Source organism: Carassius gibelio, chromosome B17, assembly GCF_023724105.1.
Source record: "Carassius gibelio isolate Cgi1373 ecotype wild population from Czech Republic chromosome B17, carGib1.2-hapl.c, whole genome shotgun sequence".
In the NCBI taxonomy this organism is placed as follows: domain Eukaryota; kingdom Metazoa; phylum Chordata; class Actinopteri; order Cypriniformes; family Cyprinidae; genus Carassius; species Carassius gibelio.
Window position 1 is genome coordinate 10,604,562 of NC_068412.1, and position 20,348 is coordinate 10,624,909.

Here is a 20,348-nt window from a genome sequence, read left to right on the forward strand (position 1 = left end):
TCTGTAAGATTTTTCTAAAATAAATTAATAAATTTATTCAGCATATATTAAAAATGCTTAAAAATCACAGACTTATCTCTGGCAAATAACTGCTTTATTGTTGAATGCGGTTCATTATCACAGTTTCTACAAAATTATTAAGCAGCACAAATGTTTTCAACATTACAAGAATTACAAAAATTATTTCCATTTTAAAATGGTCCGTTCCCATGAAATTCATTAAAAGTGGAGCCTTACATATGAGTCTAGCTGAGCTATAAATCTAACACATTAAAGACACTTTACCATTATTCACAAAAGTACATTTTATTACATTAGATAGGTTTAGCATTAATCAGATGAAAACATTGTCCAACATTAACAAAGTGCAAATCTTCCGCAAATATAGACTAAGAAAAGCATACAAACAGACACACTCACCAACCAACAAGCAGAAAAACATTTACATGCACTTAAAACAAATAAATAGGATTTCATAAATGACAAGAAAGCACAGTGAATGGTCTTTATGTTTTTCTACTTTGAGGCAGCATGAGAGAAAACTGGCAAAGCCCTGCTAAAATTTCCCCACCAAATGTGTTTTAAGGTTTATAATCCATCAACAACTTGTCTTATCAAATCCGCATTTTTAAGCAGCAAATACTCTCCTTGCAACTAACAATAAATCAGACTTTAAAATATTTTTAAAATCATAAATATTGCAGGTTTAAGCATTATTGTGTTCAAATATGCATTACTTGCTGTCTGTTAATACAATAGTGTTTGGCTGGGATTCATGTGTACAGTTGGTACTGTAGATGACTGTGTCCCCCTGGTGGTCACTGAGAGACCTGCAGAATGTCCCTGTGGTTTGGCAGTGAAGGTAATGGGAACTGGGTGCCCAAAGAGAGCTGCTGAAACTTCTCTGCAGAATCCTACAAGAGCAAATGAGAAAAGCCATCAGACTGTGATTTGTGAGAATTCCAGCCTCAAAACGTAATGTTTTGCTCTCTCTAAAAACAGTTAACACATATCATATGCAAGAAGCAATTACCGCTGGCCAAGATAACGCTGACAACTTTTGCCAGTTAGTGCCCACTTCCTCCTCTCCTAAAAGACCCCTCTCTATTAGCTGTCTTATCAGGAACAGGTAGTCAGTCCTCTGGGATATTAAAAGATAAAACAATTTAAAGCACCAATTCACCAACGTTTTTAGTTTTCATGCAGAATAAGGGTTATATTTACAAGCAAACTGCATCAACTACAAGATTAAATCAGCGGTTTTACCTCACTATCTGTGGCACTTAAAATGGCAGTCAAAGTGGGTTCACTGAGGAGAAGGTGCAAAGGCGGAGAGGGAGACTGAGACCACAGAACTAGAAACTTTTCCAGAAGAGCAGGTCTCTTGTTACCCTCGGCTGAGGAGACAAGTGGCAGCTCCCCGGATACTGCACATGGAAACAAACCCAAACAGACACAATAGGATATTAATCATGTACAGAATTGACTTTATGTTCTCTTCTCAGTTTTGCATTAATTGCACTCTCACCAAGTTTGCAGGCAAGCTGAACAGTACAACGCAACAACATCTGCTCAACCACGGGGGAGAGGAGCTAGAAAAAAAGACCAGGATAAAGGAAAGACTGTGTAAGTGTAGTAAACAGTTCAAAATAAAGTATTAAAACATTGAATGATGTGGATTATAAAGTTTTGAATCAAGTACGCTTGAAGGGGTTCAGATTACTTTTTTGCATCCAAGTGTTTGTCCCACTCTGTCCAGCAGAGACTCGATCTGATGAACAGTGTAAACCTCCTCATCAGATCTGGGTCCTACAGCAACACTTAAAACCTCCTGAAACATGAGACAACTTGGTTTGTGATCTGAATCACATTTGAAAATGTGAATTACAATTGGTTTACTCATTGCTTTCGTGTTACAACTGTTGTATTAGTAGTAAGACAGATTATTTTAACTTTAAAATAATTTAAATAGCTTTAGGTTTAATTTAAAAAAAGAAAACAGCACTTCTGATAAGGTCTAAGAAATAATAATAATTACTCGCTGAGTAATTGTGTGAATTGTGTGTTTACTTTAAGCAATTTTGTGGAGGTCTCATTTATCACCATAAAATTATATTTTATAGAAATCACCATCAGAAATCCACCAGTCCAATGAATTTGTTTTAACTAGTTTGTACAACTTTCTGACACCCAATTAGCAATAATCACCTTTATTTCAATCATGACTTGTGATCCCAGTGGAACTTTATGGGTGCAGTCTGAAACACAAGAGGACCCAGCACTAAGCCCTGAGGTACTCTTTTGGACCTGCTGACTCCTGCTCGATCCCTCGCCCTCTTCAGCATCCAAACTGATGGATGAGGGCACACTCTTCATCACCCTATCAAAAGCACTCTTCCACTCCCTCTTCAGCAGTGCTGGAGGGATAAATTCAAATCGTTAGTCAAAAAAAAACACCTTCCTATAAAATAATAGAGCAGTTGCCATTTTAAAATGTCACTAAAATTAGACTTTGCTACTTGTGATGTTGGAGGAGAGCCAGCTGCAAGCCTTTTCTGTAGCCAAACGGGTGGTGATGCTCTCAGCAGTGGTCAGGACCTAAACCACATCACAAAATATTAATCACATAGCAAAGTAACTAAATTAACTTATAGGATTTTTTCTCAAAAAAAAAAATCAAAATAATTAATTCTGTACAAAACTGTACACCCAAGACAAACACTGTATTTGAGCATTGCAACAGGATTTTAAATGGACTGAATTGATGAATAGTAACTGTTTTACTCACAGAAGGAGAGGTCTCCAGAGGAAGTAGTACTCGGACAGCTCCAGGGGCATTTTCACTGCAGAACCTATCATGAGAGGATGTGACCGAGGACAACAAGTCCAAAACACGTCCAACAACATGATATATATGTAATGAGAGAAGAGAGCTGCTGACCTGGTTGCCGTCTCTAGAGCCTGCATGCCTGCGTCACACAGCTGAGCACAGATAGAATCGTTTAACTTGGCCGTGTTGACACCTTCCAAACCCAAACTATCTCTGAGAGTTTTCTCTCCACCCTTCACGAGCTCCAACACAAGCGTAGCCCTACCACACAGAGTTAGGAAAATATGAATGATGAAATCCAAATCTTAACTGATTTACACAGACTAACATACAGAAAAAGACAAGCTGATTAAACAGTGAGAGACTGACTTGATGTGTTTGACGCAGTTTGATCCGACTCTCTCGGCAACAAACTCTACAGTCCGTCTGAGAGATGGGGGCTGGTTGTGAAAGAAGGCCTGTTCCAGGTCAACCTATGGAAAAACACATGGAAAAACATGAACAGCCACACATGGACGACATGCCCTTAATTCTTCTACAGATGGAAGGCATTTTGCTGGCAGTGTACCTGAAGTTTCTGCTGTGAACGGGTGGTGGATGGTCCCCTCAGTTCTGCAGATGTGGGGGTGATCTTGCGAATTAAGCCTCCGCTCTTGGATGTACTACCAGCCACAAAAGCAGCAAGAAGCTTACGAAACTCCCCTGCCAAAAGAATGACATAAAGATACATCCATCACCCTCAACTGGAATTTTAAACCACTTTTTTTTTTTTTTTTTCTCTCAAACAGTTCACTCTCACCTAAATATGGACAGCAAGTGTAGAGAAGCTGTTGGTCCACTAGCGGGAGGGTGTCCTGGAAAGTAAATATACAGTATTATACACACTATCAACATTGCCAAAGGAAAGATAAATAAACACAGGAAACATTTAAATGTACCCAGAGCAAAAAAATCAGTGACCCACTCACCAGCCCCTGAGAGCTTGGAATATTCTCCAGTTCTTTAACATCTTCCTTTAGATCTGTGCTAAAGAAGAGATCTTCAGGGAAGATGGGGATCTATAAAGAGACAATTACAGAAAGTTTTGACAGGTTCATAGGCTATCTTCTTTGGCCAGGCTGCACAATTTGGTCCATTGTGATATGATAAACCATGTATGCAAAAACAAACTATCAAATGATGCCTTGAATGAATTATGAAATAAGTCAATTTTAGTTCAGTCACTTTTGACCAAACTCAGACTTCTTTCAGTTAGCAAAAGCAAAAAAGAACCCAGTTAACTTTCCATTAACGCCTGCTTTTACTCTAAAAGTAGATTCAGATAACTATTTAAGTGCATTTTGAGTACAGTTTTGAAAAAAAAAAATATATTTTTAGACTTTATAATAAATGATGGCTTGGACTGTTGTGTCATAAGTAGGGGTCAACCTATTATCCCCGCCGATATTAAATATTTTATGGATATTGGTATCGGTCATTTTCAATATCGATTTGCCATTAAAATAATTGAAATGCATCTAATGAAAAAAAATTTTCAGAGCCCTTGTTATTCTTAATTTTGACATTAGTTTTCATTTTTTACCAGACATTTGTCAATTCAAAATATCGGTCTACTTAATCTTTAATAATCAATGTGGGCATCAGCCCTGAAACACATATAGCTGTTGACCCCTAGTCATAAGTAATAAGTAAATTTGTCTAACTTTACACACAGTTGTACACATTAGAGGTCTCGGACTACAACAGTATTTGCAGAATAGCAATAGCTTTCACCCTGGTGTCAAATTTAAACAAATCAGCAGTGTCTCTACTCTGTGTTTTAGATAGCAGTGTTCTGCTGTTTGGCAACATCACACATTAAATTTTTTTTTACCCAATTTCAATCAATTTTAGAACCACACTTGAGTTATCTCACCTGGAAGAGCCAGCCCAAAACTGCCACCATGAGCAGCTGATTCATGTAACACAGCTCCCCTCCTCGACCCAATACCATCCTCCTGACACACACACAACCGGAATTAACAACACAGATCACACGCAGAGATCATCTTTGACATACATCTCATAAGCTCACTTGTAGATCTGGAGCAGAAGGCACAGAGCAGTCCTGTAAAAAGGCAGAAGTGGGCCAATGTAATCCAGCATGGACAGGAACTCCACTATCCAGGGCACTGTCAGAATGGTGCGTCTCCGATGCAATGAACTCCTCAACACCGCACACACATCAAGCACCGGAGAACTCTTGACAATATACATATATAAAACCAAATTAGGCTGTGAAACACTAGCTTCTAGGGCCAAAATAAAATCTTGCCCTTATACAACCCTTACCTTGCTCCGCAGAGTGATCGCAGTGTCCTGTATGTCTCTTGACGGCAGCTCAGAGGTCTGGTAAGGCAGGAAAGAGATGAAGCCCAAAAACTTGGCCAGAAGTCGAGCCGTGAGAAGCACAGAGGAGAAACGCTGCTTCTCATCCTAAAACAAAGACCACAGATGTGAATTTTAAACCCATTCAAGCTTCTGATTACTGCAGAGCATGTGAATATTTAGCTTTCTGCTCTAACCTGCTGCTCCATGTCTCCATCACCCGTCTCCTCTCCCCGGGCAGGGCTGGCGTCTGGACCGAGGATGGACACCTCATCTAGCTTCAGCAGCTGCTGACACAGACCATCTTTCAGATGCTGGTTTAGCTGACAGCTAGTATAAAGATGACAGGAATTAGAGCCAAGCACCAAAACACATAATGAATCTATTAACTAAAAATTAAAGTGTTTAATCTATTATTATTAACTTTGACATATTGCACTGTACTCCTAAAAGCTGACAAAATGTACTTTAAGCAGGTATATACTAGTGTTAAGGGTCAATTTATTTTATTTTTTTTCAAGAAATTAATACTTACATAAGCAAAAAAACACAGTTCCACAAAAATATTAAGCAACAACAGTTTTCCACAATGATAAAAAACTAAGAAATGTTTTTTGAGCACCAAATCAGCATATTTGAATGATTTCTGAAAGATCATGTGACACTGATGACTAGAGTAATAACTTTACATCATATGAATAAATGACAAAAAAAATTAAGTTATTTTAAAATTGTCATATTTCACAATATTACAGTTACTATATTTTTAATTCAGTGTAGCTCGGGTGAGTTTTTCCACTGCTTTAACCCAGCATTTTTCTGTGCTGTGCTGTTAAATGAATAACTATTCGCTGTTTACAAAGAGATACGCAATTTGATTAGTCCTGCGCACTTCCCGTTTCAACAAAAAATGTCAACAGCAAATTAAACCGCACTCAAACTTCGAAAAGTTCAAGGCCTATGTCAACAACATTTACCAGCTGGCTGTTTGAAGGAAGCACTTGAAGAACTCCTGATGACCAGGAAAGGACGGTGGAGGGCAGGGACCAATGAGTCCTTGAGGCTGGACCAGACGCTGCTGCAGGCGCTTCAGACGACCCAGGCTGTCTGCTCCCAGCATGCCCAGCAAATCAGCATCAGGGGCATCACTGGAGGACCCCAGCACACAAGGACCTTTGCACATCTAGAGTAGAAACGGAAAGAATTTAAAACAGCCAGAAAGAGGATAAGAAGAAATTTGCGAATAATCAGCCATCGTGGCTCACCTGGATCAGCTGCTTCTGGAAGAGTCTAGCAAAGTGAGAGTGGCTTCCTGCTGCTGTGAGCTGACTGACCATCATTCTGTGGGTATAAGAAAATATTACAACAGGAATAACAATCAAAATGATTTGGGGAGGATATGTATATCATACCAAAAGAGTATAAATGTCCATAAAAAAAAAAGTCACCTGACTCTACTGCCTAATGCAGCCTCAAAATCCCAACCAGGTTCTTTATGAGAGTCTTCCCATTCTCTGAGAAAACCGTAAAACACATCCCTACAAAAGCAGAAAGCATAACATGAACCATATCAAACTGATAACATCACATATGTTTGAAAAAGATTCAGGGTTTGCACTGTACCTTTGCTTTTTAAAAGTGTGGAAGGCCCTGTCACTGCTAAAATTGGAGCGGTTGTCTGTGGCGGGCTGGAACGGGACTGAATGAACGAACAGAGGTGGACTGGGGAGCGCCTGAGAAAGTGTGGGGATTATTCAGTGTGAGCTTTCAAAGGGTAACGTATTGGTTGCTTTTAAACGAATGCTTACTTTAGATGTGCAGTTGTCCTGAGCTTGTGCCAGACGCTCTTTCAGCGATGAGGAGAAAGTCCCGACTCTCTCATTCTCAGACAGCAGCCGTAGCGTGCATTTGTCCAGGTGTGAGACCAACCTGACCAACAGAGAAGACAGACAGTCAGACTCTCGGAGACCGATCTGAGTGAGCAGTAATTAAACAATAATCAGACTTACTCAAACTGATTCTCCAACACCCTCACAGAAAAATACACACAGTTGTGGACATTTCCCAGGTAAGCTTTCTCCAACACATCTGCATGAACATAAAGAACAGCACACAGATCAAATTCATCATCATCACAGACCTTAAGCAGTGTAGCGCAAAATTGATTTTTGACAGGAATTAAACTAAGGCTGTAAGGGACGGAATACATTATTGTGCTGATGTTTAACAACATAATTGTTCAGCTGCTGAAATGTCTTTGGGAAAAAAAGTCCAAAAGTCCATTTGACAAAGTCCATAAAAGCAGTTTTGGAAGATGTGAAAGTTTTAGGTTCTAGGACCTTTATTTAGTGCAAAACACATTTTAAAGCTTGAAGGATTAAATAATCTTTAAATCACCTGGGCTGTCTTCACATAAACTGATTCCTTCCTCCCCAGATTCAGAGACAGACACGCCGTGAGATGTCAAGAGCTGCAGCACGAAGAACAGCTCCAGGAAGACACAAGGAACCAGGTTCTCTAGAAGCAAAACACATTCAACTTTAAAACAGACTTCATCTTAATCTTACGAAAATATATGCTACAGTTTAGGATAAGATTTTAGTTAATTTTTTTTCTTAATCAGAAACGGGGGGCTTAAAAAATTAATGTATTGATATATGTGTATATGTGTATGTATGTATCTCCCTGCTGAATAAAATCATTAATTTCTTTAAAAATAAATAAAAAAATTAATCACTGAACCCAATATTTTGGGTAGATATATATTGCTTTCAGTCATAACTGATTTTCACAAAAATAAAAAATAAATAAATAAAGGAGCATACTTTGCTCAACTTTATAAGATTACAGCTGTATACAGCACCCTCTAGAGGCCATTCACCTGAAATGCAGGTACAGTACAGCTCTGCTAAGAGATCCAGCTCTGATTTCTGTGTCACTTTGCTTGGATCCGGGCAAGGTGACTGAGGGTCAGGGGTCACCTTTGACCCCTGTCTGTGCACTGTTTTGGTTGGGGTACAGATGGCAGGGGTGGTTTTCAGTGGGGAGCTGGCCTGCTGGGCAAGTTTAGACCTAAAGAAATCAAGAGGACAATTAGTGACAGATAAACACATGGGGTATTATTCAAATTAAATATTACAGCCCAAACATACCTTTCTCTCCTAAGCAACTCTCTCTCTTCCTGCAGACTGTGAGGGCTGCCTGCGGTCAGTTTGGCCCCATCACTCTCTGGTATGGCAGGTGGGCTGGCCGGGAGGCTGAGGGGGGTGGATGTGAAGCAGCTCTTAGGTTTGGAGTTAGGCCGCTCTGCACTTACGGGAGTTGGGTTGATTCTCCGAGAAGGTTTGGTTGCTCTGGAAAAGCAGAAGAAAAGTTTTAATTTATCTTTCATGTTATATTTATCATGAAATTGCAATGAATACACATACGCACCACTAACTAGAACATTCAAAGGGCGTGCAAAAAAAAGGTCAATGCCTCATTTTTCACATAATTTACCTTTATTCCACATCTCTCTGTCCCTTCTCTGAAAAGCACGCAGATCATTTCCTGCTTTTATGAAGCCCCTGCCTCAGGAATAAGCAATGGGCTTACTGATTGGTTAGCTGGCCTTGTGTGTTGTGATTGGCTAAATCACCTCTAGTGCTCATCTAAAATGGTCCAAGAACTGGTAACTTAAACAGGGTTTGTACAGATACGGCAAAATAAAATTCCAGGACTTTCAACAACTTGCACTACTTTTTTGGTTTAATCAAGTGAAAGTGACGTGACATTCAGCCAAGTATGGTGACCCATACTCAATAAAATTTGTGCTCTGCATTCAACCCATCCCAAAGTGCACACACACTGTGAACACACACACACACACACGGAGCAGTGGGCAGCCATTTATGCTGCGGCGCCCGAGGAGCAGTTGGGGGTTCAGTGCCTTGGTATTGAGGGTGGAGAGAGCACTGTACATGCACTCCCCTCACCCACAATTCCTGCCAGCCCTTGACTCTAACTCACAGCCCTTCGATTGAGAGTCCGATTCTCTAACCACTAGGCCACGACTTCCCAATGTTGTTATCTTTCAAATCGTAATTAATAAACTAATAAAATAAACATGGTACAAATTAAGTGTAGCACATGCAAAGAATGCAGTTACTTTGGCAACTTTAACATTTGAAAGGATACTCCGGCAAAGTTACGGCTTTCCTTATTTCCTAACAGATGTTTTTTTCATGAATTTATGATTAACCTGGAGAATGAAAGCTATGTCATACACTTAGAAAATTATGAGCTTTATCACCCTCATAGACACTAAGGTAATTTTTAAAACCGCAGCTTTTTGTACGTGGTTAGGCTGTTCGTCCACAGGCAAACGCAGTGCCAGGTTACTGAAACCGAACATTTTTTAAAACCAGGGTGAGGATTTCCAAAAACTCTGGTTGCAGTGTTATCGTATAGACAGAGAAGCAATTTTCTGGCTTGTGATGTCAGAGCCTGCGTTGTTATCTCCACCTACTAGAAACTTTTTCAGGCTTCTGATTGGCCAACATGGCTTTACGGTTGAGATTATATAGTTTTTTTTTTTTTTTTAAACCAACATTAATGCAAAACTTATACTAATATTAGTCACTGACTCCTTACTTACACTGGTGAAGACTGGGCGGCACCCACTGGAGGAAAGTCCTCCAAATTATTGAAGTTGAGCTGCACCGGTGCTGGAGGTGACACTGGTTCAGTCCTCCCCACACCTCTGTTCCTCCTGCCTCCTCCATCCCAGCGAACTCCTTCCTCAGCACCGCGAGATCCCGTCTGACGGCCGGGTGCACCCCCCCCAAACCCCCCGCTCCTCCTGCGGCCTCTGTGCTGCGTCTCTGGGGGTGATGTCATGAAGTCGCCAAGGCTGGGACGCTGGGCGGAGCGGCGCTCAGAGGGGGTGCTGCGGGGAGCAGGGCTCCAGACAGAGCTGAAGGAAGGGCTACTGAGGGCACTGACGCCACTCAAACAATGAGAGCCGGTAAATGGGGTCTCCTGCTCACTCCTCTCATTCACCGGGGACACAGACGGGGCAGGAGAGAAGAGCTGGACTCGACTGCCGCTGCGTGAAGTCTGAACTGGTGTGGATTTGTTCCCTCTCCGAGAAAAGTCCTGAGTCCTGACAGATCTGGAGGTGCTGGGGGTCTTGGCAGGCGTGGTGGGGCCATGGGTCAAAGTCTGACTGCTCTGATCACGCAAAAAATTCAATAGGAAAGGCACAAACTCCTCTTTGCTAAACTTGAATGGAAAGTTTTGGGATTCATAAACCTGGCAAGACAAAAAGAATCAAATTTAAGTCATGATCCAAGACACTAGACACATTTGAATTGAATACACTACACTACTAGAAATATATAAGAATCCATAATAGTTTCTTAACTAAATCAAATTATATGTTAATGTAATCACAATAAAAATAAAAAAAACTCATGCAAGTTGTATGACACTTTATGAAATAATAAACCTCAAAAAGGTTACTTGTGTGTTTACAGCAAAAAGGAAAAAAAAAAATTATTTGGATATTTTTTATGAAGTTTCTCCACTTCATATTACAATAATAGTGCTGTTATCGTTATCGTTAACTGAAACTAAAACCTTTTCATTAACTTAAATTTAGAAATAAAATATAAAAATAAATAAACTATCAAATACCTAAACTAAAGAAAAGTTAGAAATGCTTTGGCAACTAACAAAAATTATTTAAATTAAAACAACTAAAACTGAAATAAAGTTAAAAATAGGATAAAGATAAATAGTATTTAATAGTAATGAAAAAGTTCATAAACTCACTAAAACTAAAATGAAATCAATACAAAAAAACTCTTTCAAAATACAGACTAAAACATTACTAAATACTACTAAAACATCACTGTACGTTATATACCGCGTTAAAAAAAACATAGTTTTTATTCTGACACAAAAAGTAATTCAGTTATCTTAAATAAATGTTATATTGTACTAACCTTACTCTCAATCAAAACAAATATACCAACTTGGAAGGTATTGTGTATTAAAATATATTTATATCCCCCAAAACCTGTTTTTACTTTTCCACCAAACAGAAACTTGCTGTTCCTGCTTATCCCTCGGAGAGGTTCTGTGGCAGTTATCATAAAATAAACAACACAACTGTAAACATCCAGCTCTAAAATAAAGCGACTCCTTAATGTTTGTTTGCTAACGCAGCTATAGATTAGCTGACTGTATTTCAGGAGAACAATCCCTCTTCCACTCGACCACGCAGTGACAGTAAAACACCGTAGCACTAGAGAGAAAGCACAGCTCTTACGTGTCGTCCTCCTCTGAGCCAGAGCACAGCCTCGCCTAACTCCACTTTACTGTGCAGCAACGATTCCAAAAGAGCCGCCATTCTGCTCCGAGGACCAGGACAGTGACGCGCCTCGGGTCAGGGCCGGGATTGGCTGAGCGCTGCAGCGCGCGCAAATCTCAACAACACCGCCTACAGGGACAGAACTTCAAAATAAAAGTTAAAAAGACACTTTTGGCTGTACCTTCCATTTCATTATTGAATAAAACTGGTAAAAATAGGGTGTTGGTAAAAACAGAAAATGTTTGTTTTAATTTATTTGATTTTAAACATTTGAACATGTTTTCTAGCAAGTATATTCAGACATACTTTTAAAGATACAGACTTAACCTTTTAATTTGTGTTAAAAATACTTTCTGTAATTCTTTTAAAGGGTTTTGTGTTTTTAAGTTTTTTTAAGAGTACAGAACAAACACACTGCCATAGCCTATTTAATTTAATAAAGGTTGTGGTTTCGATTCCAGGGAGACAGGGAGCACATGTTAGACAACATTTTTTAGCCTGAATGCACTGTAAGTCGCTTTGGATAAAAACGCCTGCTAAATGCATACATTTTTTTTTTTTTTATTTAATTGTAATTCTCAGATTGTAATTTCATAATTTCATTTAAATAAATGTGTTATGGAACAACCTATTGAGCCACCTGTACATTTATCCTTGCTTAATTTTAATTTGCAAAAAGAAAATCAATTATGTGTTTTTTTTTTTTTTTTTTACTAAAATCATCACTGTATTAGGAGCTGTTCAGTAATGATTTAAATTTACCTCAGTCCGAAAGACTAATTTGCCATGGGTTCCTATGGGAGATTTAGTTTATGAGTAGAATCAGATCTGAGGCTAACATTATGTTAAGAGATTTCATGTTTTGCTTTAAAATATCTATGACAAACAGATTTAGCAAGTTGTCAGCAACCTACACTTTCAGGAAACACTCTGACTGTAATTTATGCTGTAGAAATCCTAGCGGTCTAATTAATGTTAACCTTCTCTTCAGTTGAGGCTATCATGAATCAAACACTGTTGCTTTAAAACCTATAAACAGTAAATTAGAAATACTTCTCTTGAGGTTTAATTTAACTTTATCATGATGACTCAGAAGCGGTAATTCTCTTCTGGGTTTTAGGACTGTAAACTGAACAGTTTTACGTGCTGCAATAAATACAACAGAACAATGCTCTTATCTATACTGGTCCCTATAATATATAAAGATGCTATATTATGAGCAAACCTACAAAAGGAACAGCTTGTGTAGTAAACAAAACAGAATGAGACAATTAACTGGAAACTAGTTATTCTTTACAGACAGAACCATCGAAACCATCAACAAACATTACGATTAATCTTCATAAGCTCTGCTTGCTTGCACTGCAGGCACAGGTGTGCCTTCCCTACCTGTATTTGTGTCTGTTTGGTTACAACGTCTTGTCTGTACATTGTGTAAATGTCTAAATCAGTTTGTTCAGGGAATATTTACATGTTAAACAATCTATAACTGTGTAGGCAGTTTACAATAAATACTGGGAGTATACTGGGTGTTGCCTGTGAATGCACGAAAAAGAAGTTATTATAATAGAATATAATAGAAGTGGAGTTAACAGGCCTTTGCTTGTCCAAATGAGAACACAGGCTTCCCTTCCCTCTTTAGAAAATACAATTTAGAAGCACATAATACACACTGTCAACTCAATTATCAAATATAGCCTATGGAAACAGTGATTGAAGGGCAATTAAAGTCCATTCATTACATTACAGCATATTACTGTAGTTAGCTAATACACTGCTAATCTGTCCAATTTGCCCAAATATGAAAATTACCCCCTCCCACATTTTGTTGAACACAGAAGAAGATACTTTGAAGAATGTTGTAATTCAAACAGTTGACAGTAGCTACTAACTTCTAAGAAAAAAGTAATATGGATGTCAATGGCTTCTGTCAGCTGTTTGGCTATGATGACAGAATAAAATTTTTGAGTGAAATATCACTTGTTGACGGATAATTCCAGATATCAGATAATTCCTGAGCTGTAACACACACACACACACACACACACACACACACTGGCTTCAAATGACACTTTTGGAGCTTTCTGAGGAACATCTAAGCAGCATTCCAAAAAGTGTGTGTATATATATATATACATTTATTTAACAACATTTTTATATATTTATCAATATATATATTTGAGTAATATCTAGTAATAGTAATATAATATAATAGTAATATAATATGTTTAACAATACTAATATTTAATTTATCTGTAACATTTTTACAGTAAATAGTTAAAAACATCGTTACAGTTACGTAGTTCGATGGGCGTTGAGTGACAGTCGGCTGGTCCAATAGGGCAGAAGTATTTTTCCCAGCAGCTCTAGTGGGCGGGTCTAACGGGGCTCGGCGTCGGCGTGTGTATCTGTTAGTGCAGCTGTAGTATTTACAGCCCCGCTGCCCTTCCCGCGAGAATGCCGTTATTGTCATTTACATTATTTCCCAAAAGGTTGCTTTATAACAACAACTCCGTTTATGTAATCCTGCTGTGACTGTCTCTGTCGTAGTATTTGCACAAGTGTCGTGCAGCGAGCAGAGGAAAGAGCGCGCGCTCCGATCCCGCGAGTAATGCCGTCTACGATGGAGGGCTCGTCGGGGGAAGGTGACCTGTTTACCGTCAAACACGAGCTCAAAAACGGTAAATGAACGCCGGACATGCTGTCCTGCGCCTATGTTTAAGAAACGACGCTTAATTATAAATAATGTTTTTGTTATATAGTGGAAGAGACGCTTTAACGTTAGCTGATCGGCTATTGTAAAAGCATAAGTAAATGCTATTAGTAGCTTATATTGATATCTGTATCACAAAATATCCTCCAGCCTGGGGTACTTTGAGGTTAGAGGATGTTCTGCATGTGCAATTGCATAATTCACATTCATAACCGCAGTTGCACTTAAGTGCACTTGTATTTCAGTGCATGTTGTTTGAAATTTTTGAAAGAAATCAAATTGACATTGAAGAAAATGATTTTACTGTATGGAATTAATTGCATTTATTATGTGTCAGTGGTTTCAGTAGTTGCTCAGTCATGACATGGCCTTGAGTTTAACGAAACCCAATTACTGGAGCTAATTTAATCTCTAGGGCCCTGATGTTGTCTTTGTTTAGTAAATGAAGTTACCAGGTTTGTCCTTACTTGACTGTCTTAGTAAATGCTTAGTAGGCACATTCCATCAATATGGTGCATTACTTTGTTGTCTTATGACTTTTTTAGATGTACCAATGTCGCATACTACTTTCAAATGTTTGTATACCCACTAGAAAAAACCATAAAACAGGGATTTTGGCTTGCCTAGTTATCTTCAGAGTGTGTCCGACAGTAAAATTCAATGTAGTAGGCATACTTTTTCTAAAGGTCTGTTTTGACTTGTGCAACCCATCATAAAAATAATCTCCAACCACTGAATAATTGGCTAGGCCAAATTAAAAGTAGTGGTTATTCCATGTGAATATTAATAGCATTTCCAAAAGAGATTTATGAATAGATCATATTTTCTGTTTTCAGGAAATATTGTTTATTGTTCTGCAGTCATTAAAATGTATTTTGCGATTGACCACTTTGTTCTCTAGATATTTGTTTCAGCCATTAGAAACCCATATCAGTCCACCACAAGTTTAAAATATTTAAGCTGCTAATCCAGATCCAAAAATTATACTCTGAGCATTACTGTTTCACTAATGCAGGTCAGTGCAGGTGATAAGTTTACGGGCACGTAATTGTTTCTTGCAAGTTATGATTAACAAAGTGTGTAACATAAGAATGAAGAACTAAAGACTAGAAGGCGGTCACCTGATGTGGCTCACCTAAGAAAGCCCAATAAGGACTTTCATTAATGCTTTTGGATCCAGAGAGAAGAAGGTCAGGGTTTGGAAGTGTATTAATAAACATGGTAGTTCCCATGGGCCTCTTTAGAGTGCTTGCACGCACCTTAAATATGCTGCTTGATATCCAGTCAGAGGATGTGGTAACAGATTATGCTTTTTTTCCCCTTCTAAAATCAGATAATTTGCAAAGACGGAGAAAGATCATGATTTTTTGTGAGATGCAGGGTAACAGCAGGAATGTGTTCCCTTCACTGGTTACGCTCATTGGTATCTGTCTACTGAATAAAACAAGTGACCTTAGTTCAGGCTGCACGCTACCATGTAAACATACACCACACACATGCTCGCGTTCTTCCATGTCTCGTTCATGAATGCCGTTTTGTTTCCTCTGAATCATCGGGCTCTTCGTTATTTATGAGCAGGCCCACACAGAATCTGCGCCTTCAGAACTGGGATTTCTGCAGATTTGAATGCATTTATTTCCTAGTTCTGCCTCTTGTTTATTTACATTGCTGTTCAAAAGTTTGGGGTCGTTTTATATTTTAAAAAAAAGTTTTTTAAAGAAATCTCCTATGAAAACCAAGACAGAAATACAGTAAAAAAAAAAAACTGAAAATACAGAAATCTTCTGTAATATTCTGAAATATTATTGCAAATTTAAAATAGCATTTTTTTAATATTTGAAATTTTAAAGATCCCATATTGTCAAAGTTGAAATGTCCTGGCTTTTTTCATGATAACTGAGGCCTAGGGTCTATTTAACTGCCATGTAAATTTCAAAACCGTCAGTCCACAGTAAAATGCATACAGCCTGCTTAAAGTAGCTGTGATTTTTCACAAACCGTTGTGATTTCCGTATGAAGATGACGTAAGAACTACACAGTCGCCTCCTTCAGTCAACCCCCGAGCACCAGCCACCGTCCCACTCTCCTTTTGTCAAACCCCCTGACAACATCGCGTCCATGCTGAGCATTGAGCAACAACAGCACTGAAACATGTCAAAAAGGTTAACTTTTACCACGAAACCAGATCGGCCGGCCTGTAACGTTACACTCTCACTCAAAGGTGGATGATCTGATAGGATTGTTACTATGAGGTGGATCACATCTATCGTGTATAGTAAAGACAAACTCAAAGTGTCTTTCTAGCATGTTCAATTTCAGCTGGCAACTATTTTTACTGCTACATTATTGTTCTAGCCACAATGTATGTACAATTATATATAAATCATCAGTTTGTTGTTTTACACACATGCATAGACCTTTTTTCATACATGACATCGCAAGATTCAAGAAACATATGGCAAGAAATCTGTAGACTTGTCCATAACAACAAAAGACAATACTTTATTGAACCTTTTTAATAAGTGTGCGCTGCCAACATGAGCATTTTTGATGAATGTTTCTGTTTGAAGTCCAATTTGAGGCTGTATTACGTAGATTCTGGCACCCAGCGTCAAAACAAGATGATACTTTAAGTTCCTTACGTAGCTGAATCTGCGCTGGTTTGAGCGGGCCACCTCCAGTTTCCCCTTTGTTTTGCTGCCTCCAGCTAGCGCTGTGACATCAGTTGACCCTAGTTACCTGTGGCTGGCTGGCCATGCGTCACTCAGAAAACAACAGGCCAATCAGAAGAGAGGCTCATGCATATTAATTAGACAGGATAAAATTGACCTGTTCTTAGCAGACCTCCTGAGAAAGGAGCTGTAAAAACATAATGGGTTTTGGTCATTATACTGCAAATATAGGACATCAAATCCTAAAATAAATCTCCAAAAAAGTGTACTATACTTTCAAAATATAATTGATTCCTGTGATAGCAAAGCTAAATTTTCAGAAGCTTTTACTCCAATTTACAGTGTAACATGATAATTTAGAAATTATTTTAATATATTGATTTATTATATTCTTATAAATGTTGAAAACTTTTTTTTTTTATGGCTGGAAAAAGATTAATCGCGATTAATCGCATTCAAAATCAAAGTTTGTTTACACACTATATGTATGTGTACTGTGTATATTTATATATATAAATATACACGCAATACATGTATATATTAAGGAAAAATATGTTCGATTTATATATAAAATATTTATGTATATACAAGTGTGAGAGTGTATATATATATATATGAAGAGTTCAGATGCAAAAACCTCTAAATGCCATCTGAAATTTTCATTTAAAATTAGGATTTTTATCAAGCTCCTATGCTTAAGTTGAGTCATTTTACTTTAATGGCAATGTGCAGGTCCTTTTCCAGGCTATTAAAGTGAAATAACTGAACATAAATATAGGAGCCTGAAAAAAATTCCTAATTTTAGATGGCATTTAGAGGTTTTTGCATCTGAACTCTTCACACACACACACACACACACACACACACACACACACACACACACACACACACACACACACATATATATATATATATATATATATATATATATATATATATATATATATATATATATACAGCATTTATTTTTAAATATATACATATGTGTTTGTATTTAAATATGCATAATACAAATACCCAGTACACACACATATGATATGTAAACAAACTTTTATTTTGAATGTGATTTAATCCTGATTAATCGTTTTGCAGCCTTAGTTCTTTTCAAATTCTTTAAAGATTAGAAATTTCCAAAGTACATCACATTTGAAAAATAAGTCTTTTGCAACATGATAAAAGTCTGTACTGTCACTTTTGAGCAATTTAATGCATCTTTGGTAAATAAAGATATTAATTGCTTTAAAAAAAATAAATAAATAAAAATGCCTGACCCCAAACATGTGAATGGTAGTGTGTTTATTTATTTATTTTTTGCCTGATTTCATAATACTTTCGGCTGCCACTTTTGTTTTTGCATGTTTAAATATTTAAAGTCAGTGCAGAAAATGCATAAAAAAGTTTCCATCTGGACCTGTTTATAAGCTGCATACTGTATACAAACAGCTAGAGAGGTTCATCTCCAAGGGTTCACCATTTTGAACACATTTTCTGTTCTCACTGTCGTGGAAAGTGGCAAAGGTTCAAGCAACCAAAGTTCAGAAGGTTTACGGGAGGTTTTCTTGTATGTGGTCAAAGTGAAGAACATGATTTCTTGGCCGTGTGACCAGATGGATGTGTTTAAATCTTTCCCCAGCCAATCTGACGGGTCACGTGGAGCGAGTGGGCATTGAGAACTTTGAGCTGCTGAAAGTGCTGGGAACAGGAGGTCAGTGATAGTTCAAGTATGTGAACTCTGAGTTCTCTGCTTATATTTGTTCCTACTCCACTAACAAATCGTTCTTCTCCTCTGTGCAGCCTACGGCAAGGTGTTCTTGGTTCGCAAGGTGAGCGGCCATGATTCGGGTAAACTCTATGCCATGAAGGTGTTGAAAAAGGCCACTATTGTGCAGAAGGCCAAGACAGCAGAGCACACACGCACGGAGAGACAGGTCCTCGAGCACATCAGACAGTCTCCTTTCCTGGTTACACTCCATTACGCCTTCCAGACAGACACCAATCTGCATCTCATTCTAGGTATGCTCTCTCCTCTCTCTCTCGTGGACTGCAAAAATGCAACCTGTTCTTTATGCTTCAATTTTACTTCTGCATTTAAAAGAGTGTGGCCTGTGCAGACTCAACAATTCTCCTGCATTCTTGTTCACCACCAGTATTGTTATAGGGAACTATTCCTGTGGTCTACTAGTGCTCTAGCAAGCAGACGTTATAAGGTTTTGGCCATCAGGTGTGATGCAGTCATTGGGAGCATTTAGTCAGCCTGACTGCAGATAGCTTAGTGAACAAGTATACACTGATATCTCACTTCAGGGGAAGTGGGCATGGAAATTTACCCATCAGTCATTGAGCACAATCTCTGGCATTTTTATTCAGCTTGATTAACATCAGAAGTGGTTGCTGGACTGTTAGAATGCCATCATTATTATGTTACTTAACAGGTACATGCGTAAAAACTTTTTTTAAATAGAAAATACACATACTATACAATACTGTTGAAAAGTTTGGGGATTTTTGTAGTGTTTTTGAAAGAAGGGTCATGTGTTCACCTGGGTTGCATTTATTTGAATAAAAATACAGTTAAAAACAGTAATATTGTGAATTATTTTTACATTTCCAATTTTGTATTTTATTTTAATTTATTAAAAAAATGTGTGTACTCCCATAACAAAGCTGAATTTAGTCTTTAGTTTCACATGAAATCCTTTAGAAATCCTTTTTATATGCTGATTAGATCCTCAAGAAACATTTTTTTTCTTTCATCTTACTGATCCCAAACTGCAGTGTATAATTTATTACATTAAAATAAATAATTTGGCTGAATATATAAGTAATTTATGTTTTTTGCTTGTACATTATCTTGCTTGAAACCCTTTCTTTGTGTGACTCAGGTTTTGTTTGATGAACCTGTAGGACATTTAAAAATAAAAGTGTGTAGAGACCAGTGAACTCTAGGGACCCCGTGAATTTCAACACTGTTAATAGTGTTGTCAAAAGACCCGGTACTTCGGTACCAAGTCGGTACTAAAAAAATGAAAGTGTCACGGTACCAGGTTTCTTTAAGTACTGGTGGTACCGAGGACCCGGTCAACCCGGTTCTTGACGCATACAGTGCTATGATTTCCACGAAGCAGAAAATGCGGACAGAATCTCAAAATCCAGTCATGAAAATGAAACTTACATTTTAACATGGACAGCCACGGAATTTGTCAAAGTAAGCATAAATTAATCAAATCATCTCCATATGGACCAGTATCTGTAAATGTGGGTTGAATGTGAATCCTGCATGTTCTGCACGTCTCTGTGTGAATGAATGAATGGCAGAGATGTGTGGGTTTGTTTACTACATAGACTGAAGCGCATCTGCCATATATGCGATACTGTAGAATGTATGCGATACTGCTACTTAAATTTCATTAG

At 38.1% G+C, this 20,348-nt stretch overlaps 2 protein-coding genes across 2 annotated transcripts in view; one reads left to right on the forward strand and one right to left on the reverse strand.

Moving 5' to 3' along the window:
• Positions 1-287: 287 nt before the first annotated feature.
• Positions 288-11,616, reverse strand: cdan1 (codanin 1). Its single transcript, XM_052580694.1, has 28 exons — positions 11,511-11,616; positions 9,834-10,489; positions 8,350-8,550; positions 8,079-8,269; positions 7,595-7,714; positions 7,207-7,285; positions 7,006-7,126; positions 6,821-6,930; positions 6,646-6,735; positions 6,463-6,538; positions 6,175-6,380; positions 5,395-5,527; positions 5,162-5,305; positions 4,905-5,071; positions 4,746-4,827; positions 3,799-3,888; positions 3,630-3,684; positions 3,399-3,532; positions 3,200-3,303; positions 2,942-3,091; positions 2,789-2,852; positions 2,520-2,598; positions 2,209-2,417; positions 1,724-1,831; positions 1,529-1,592; positions 1,267-1,427; positions 1,034-1,141; positions 288-914 (listed from the first exon to the last, which is right to left on the reverse strand). The coding sequence occupies exons 1-28, from the start codon at positions 11,589-11,591 to the stop codon at positions 819-821; spliced, it is 3,879 nt and encodes a 1,292-aa protein (XP_052436654.1). The 5' UTR covers positions 11,592-11,616; the 3' UTR covers positions 288-818.
• A 2,303-nt stretch (positions 11,617-13,919) lies between these two features.
• rps6ka5 (ribosomal protein S6 kinase, polypeptide 5) overlaps positions 13,920-20,348 on the forward strand; it is a 34,378-nt gene continuing 27,949 nt past the window's right edge. The window contains exons 1-3 of the mRNA XM_052580695.1: positions 13,920-14,233; positions 18,571-18,642; positions 18,732-18,950. Coding sequence (XP_052436655.1) covers positions 14,164-14,233; positions 18,571-18,642; positions 18,732-18,950 — 361 coding nt within the window. The 5' untranslated portion in view covers positions 13,920-14,163. The remainder of the gene's footprint in view (positions 14,234-18,570; positions 18,643-18,731; positions 18,951-20,348) is intronic.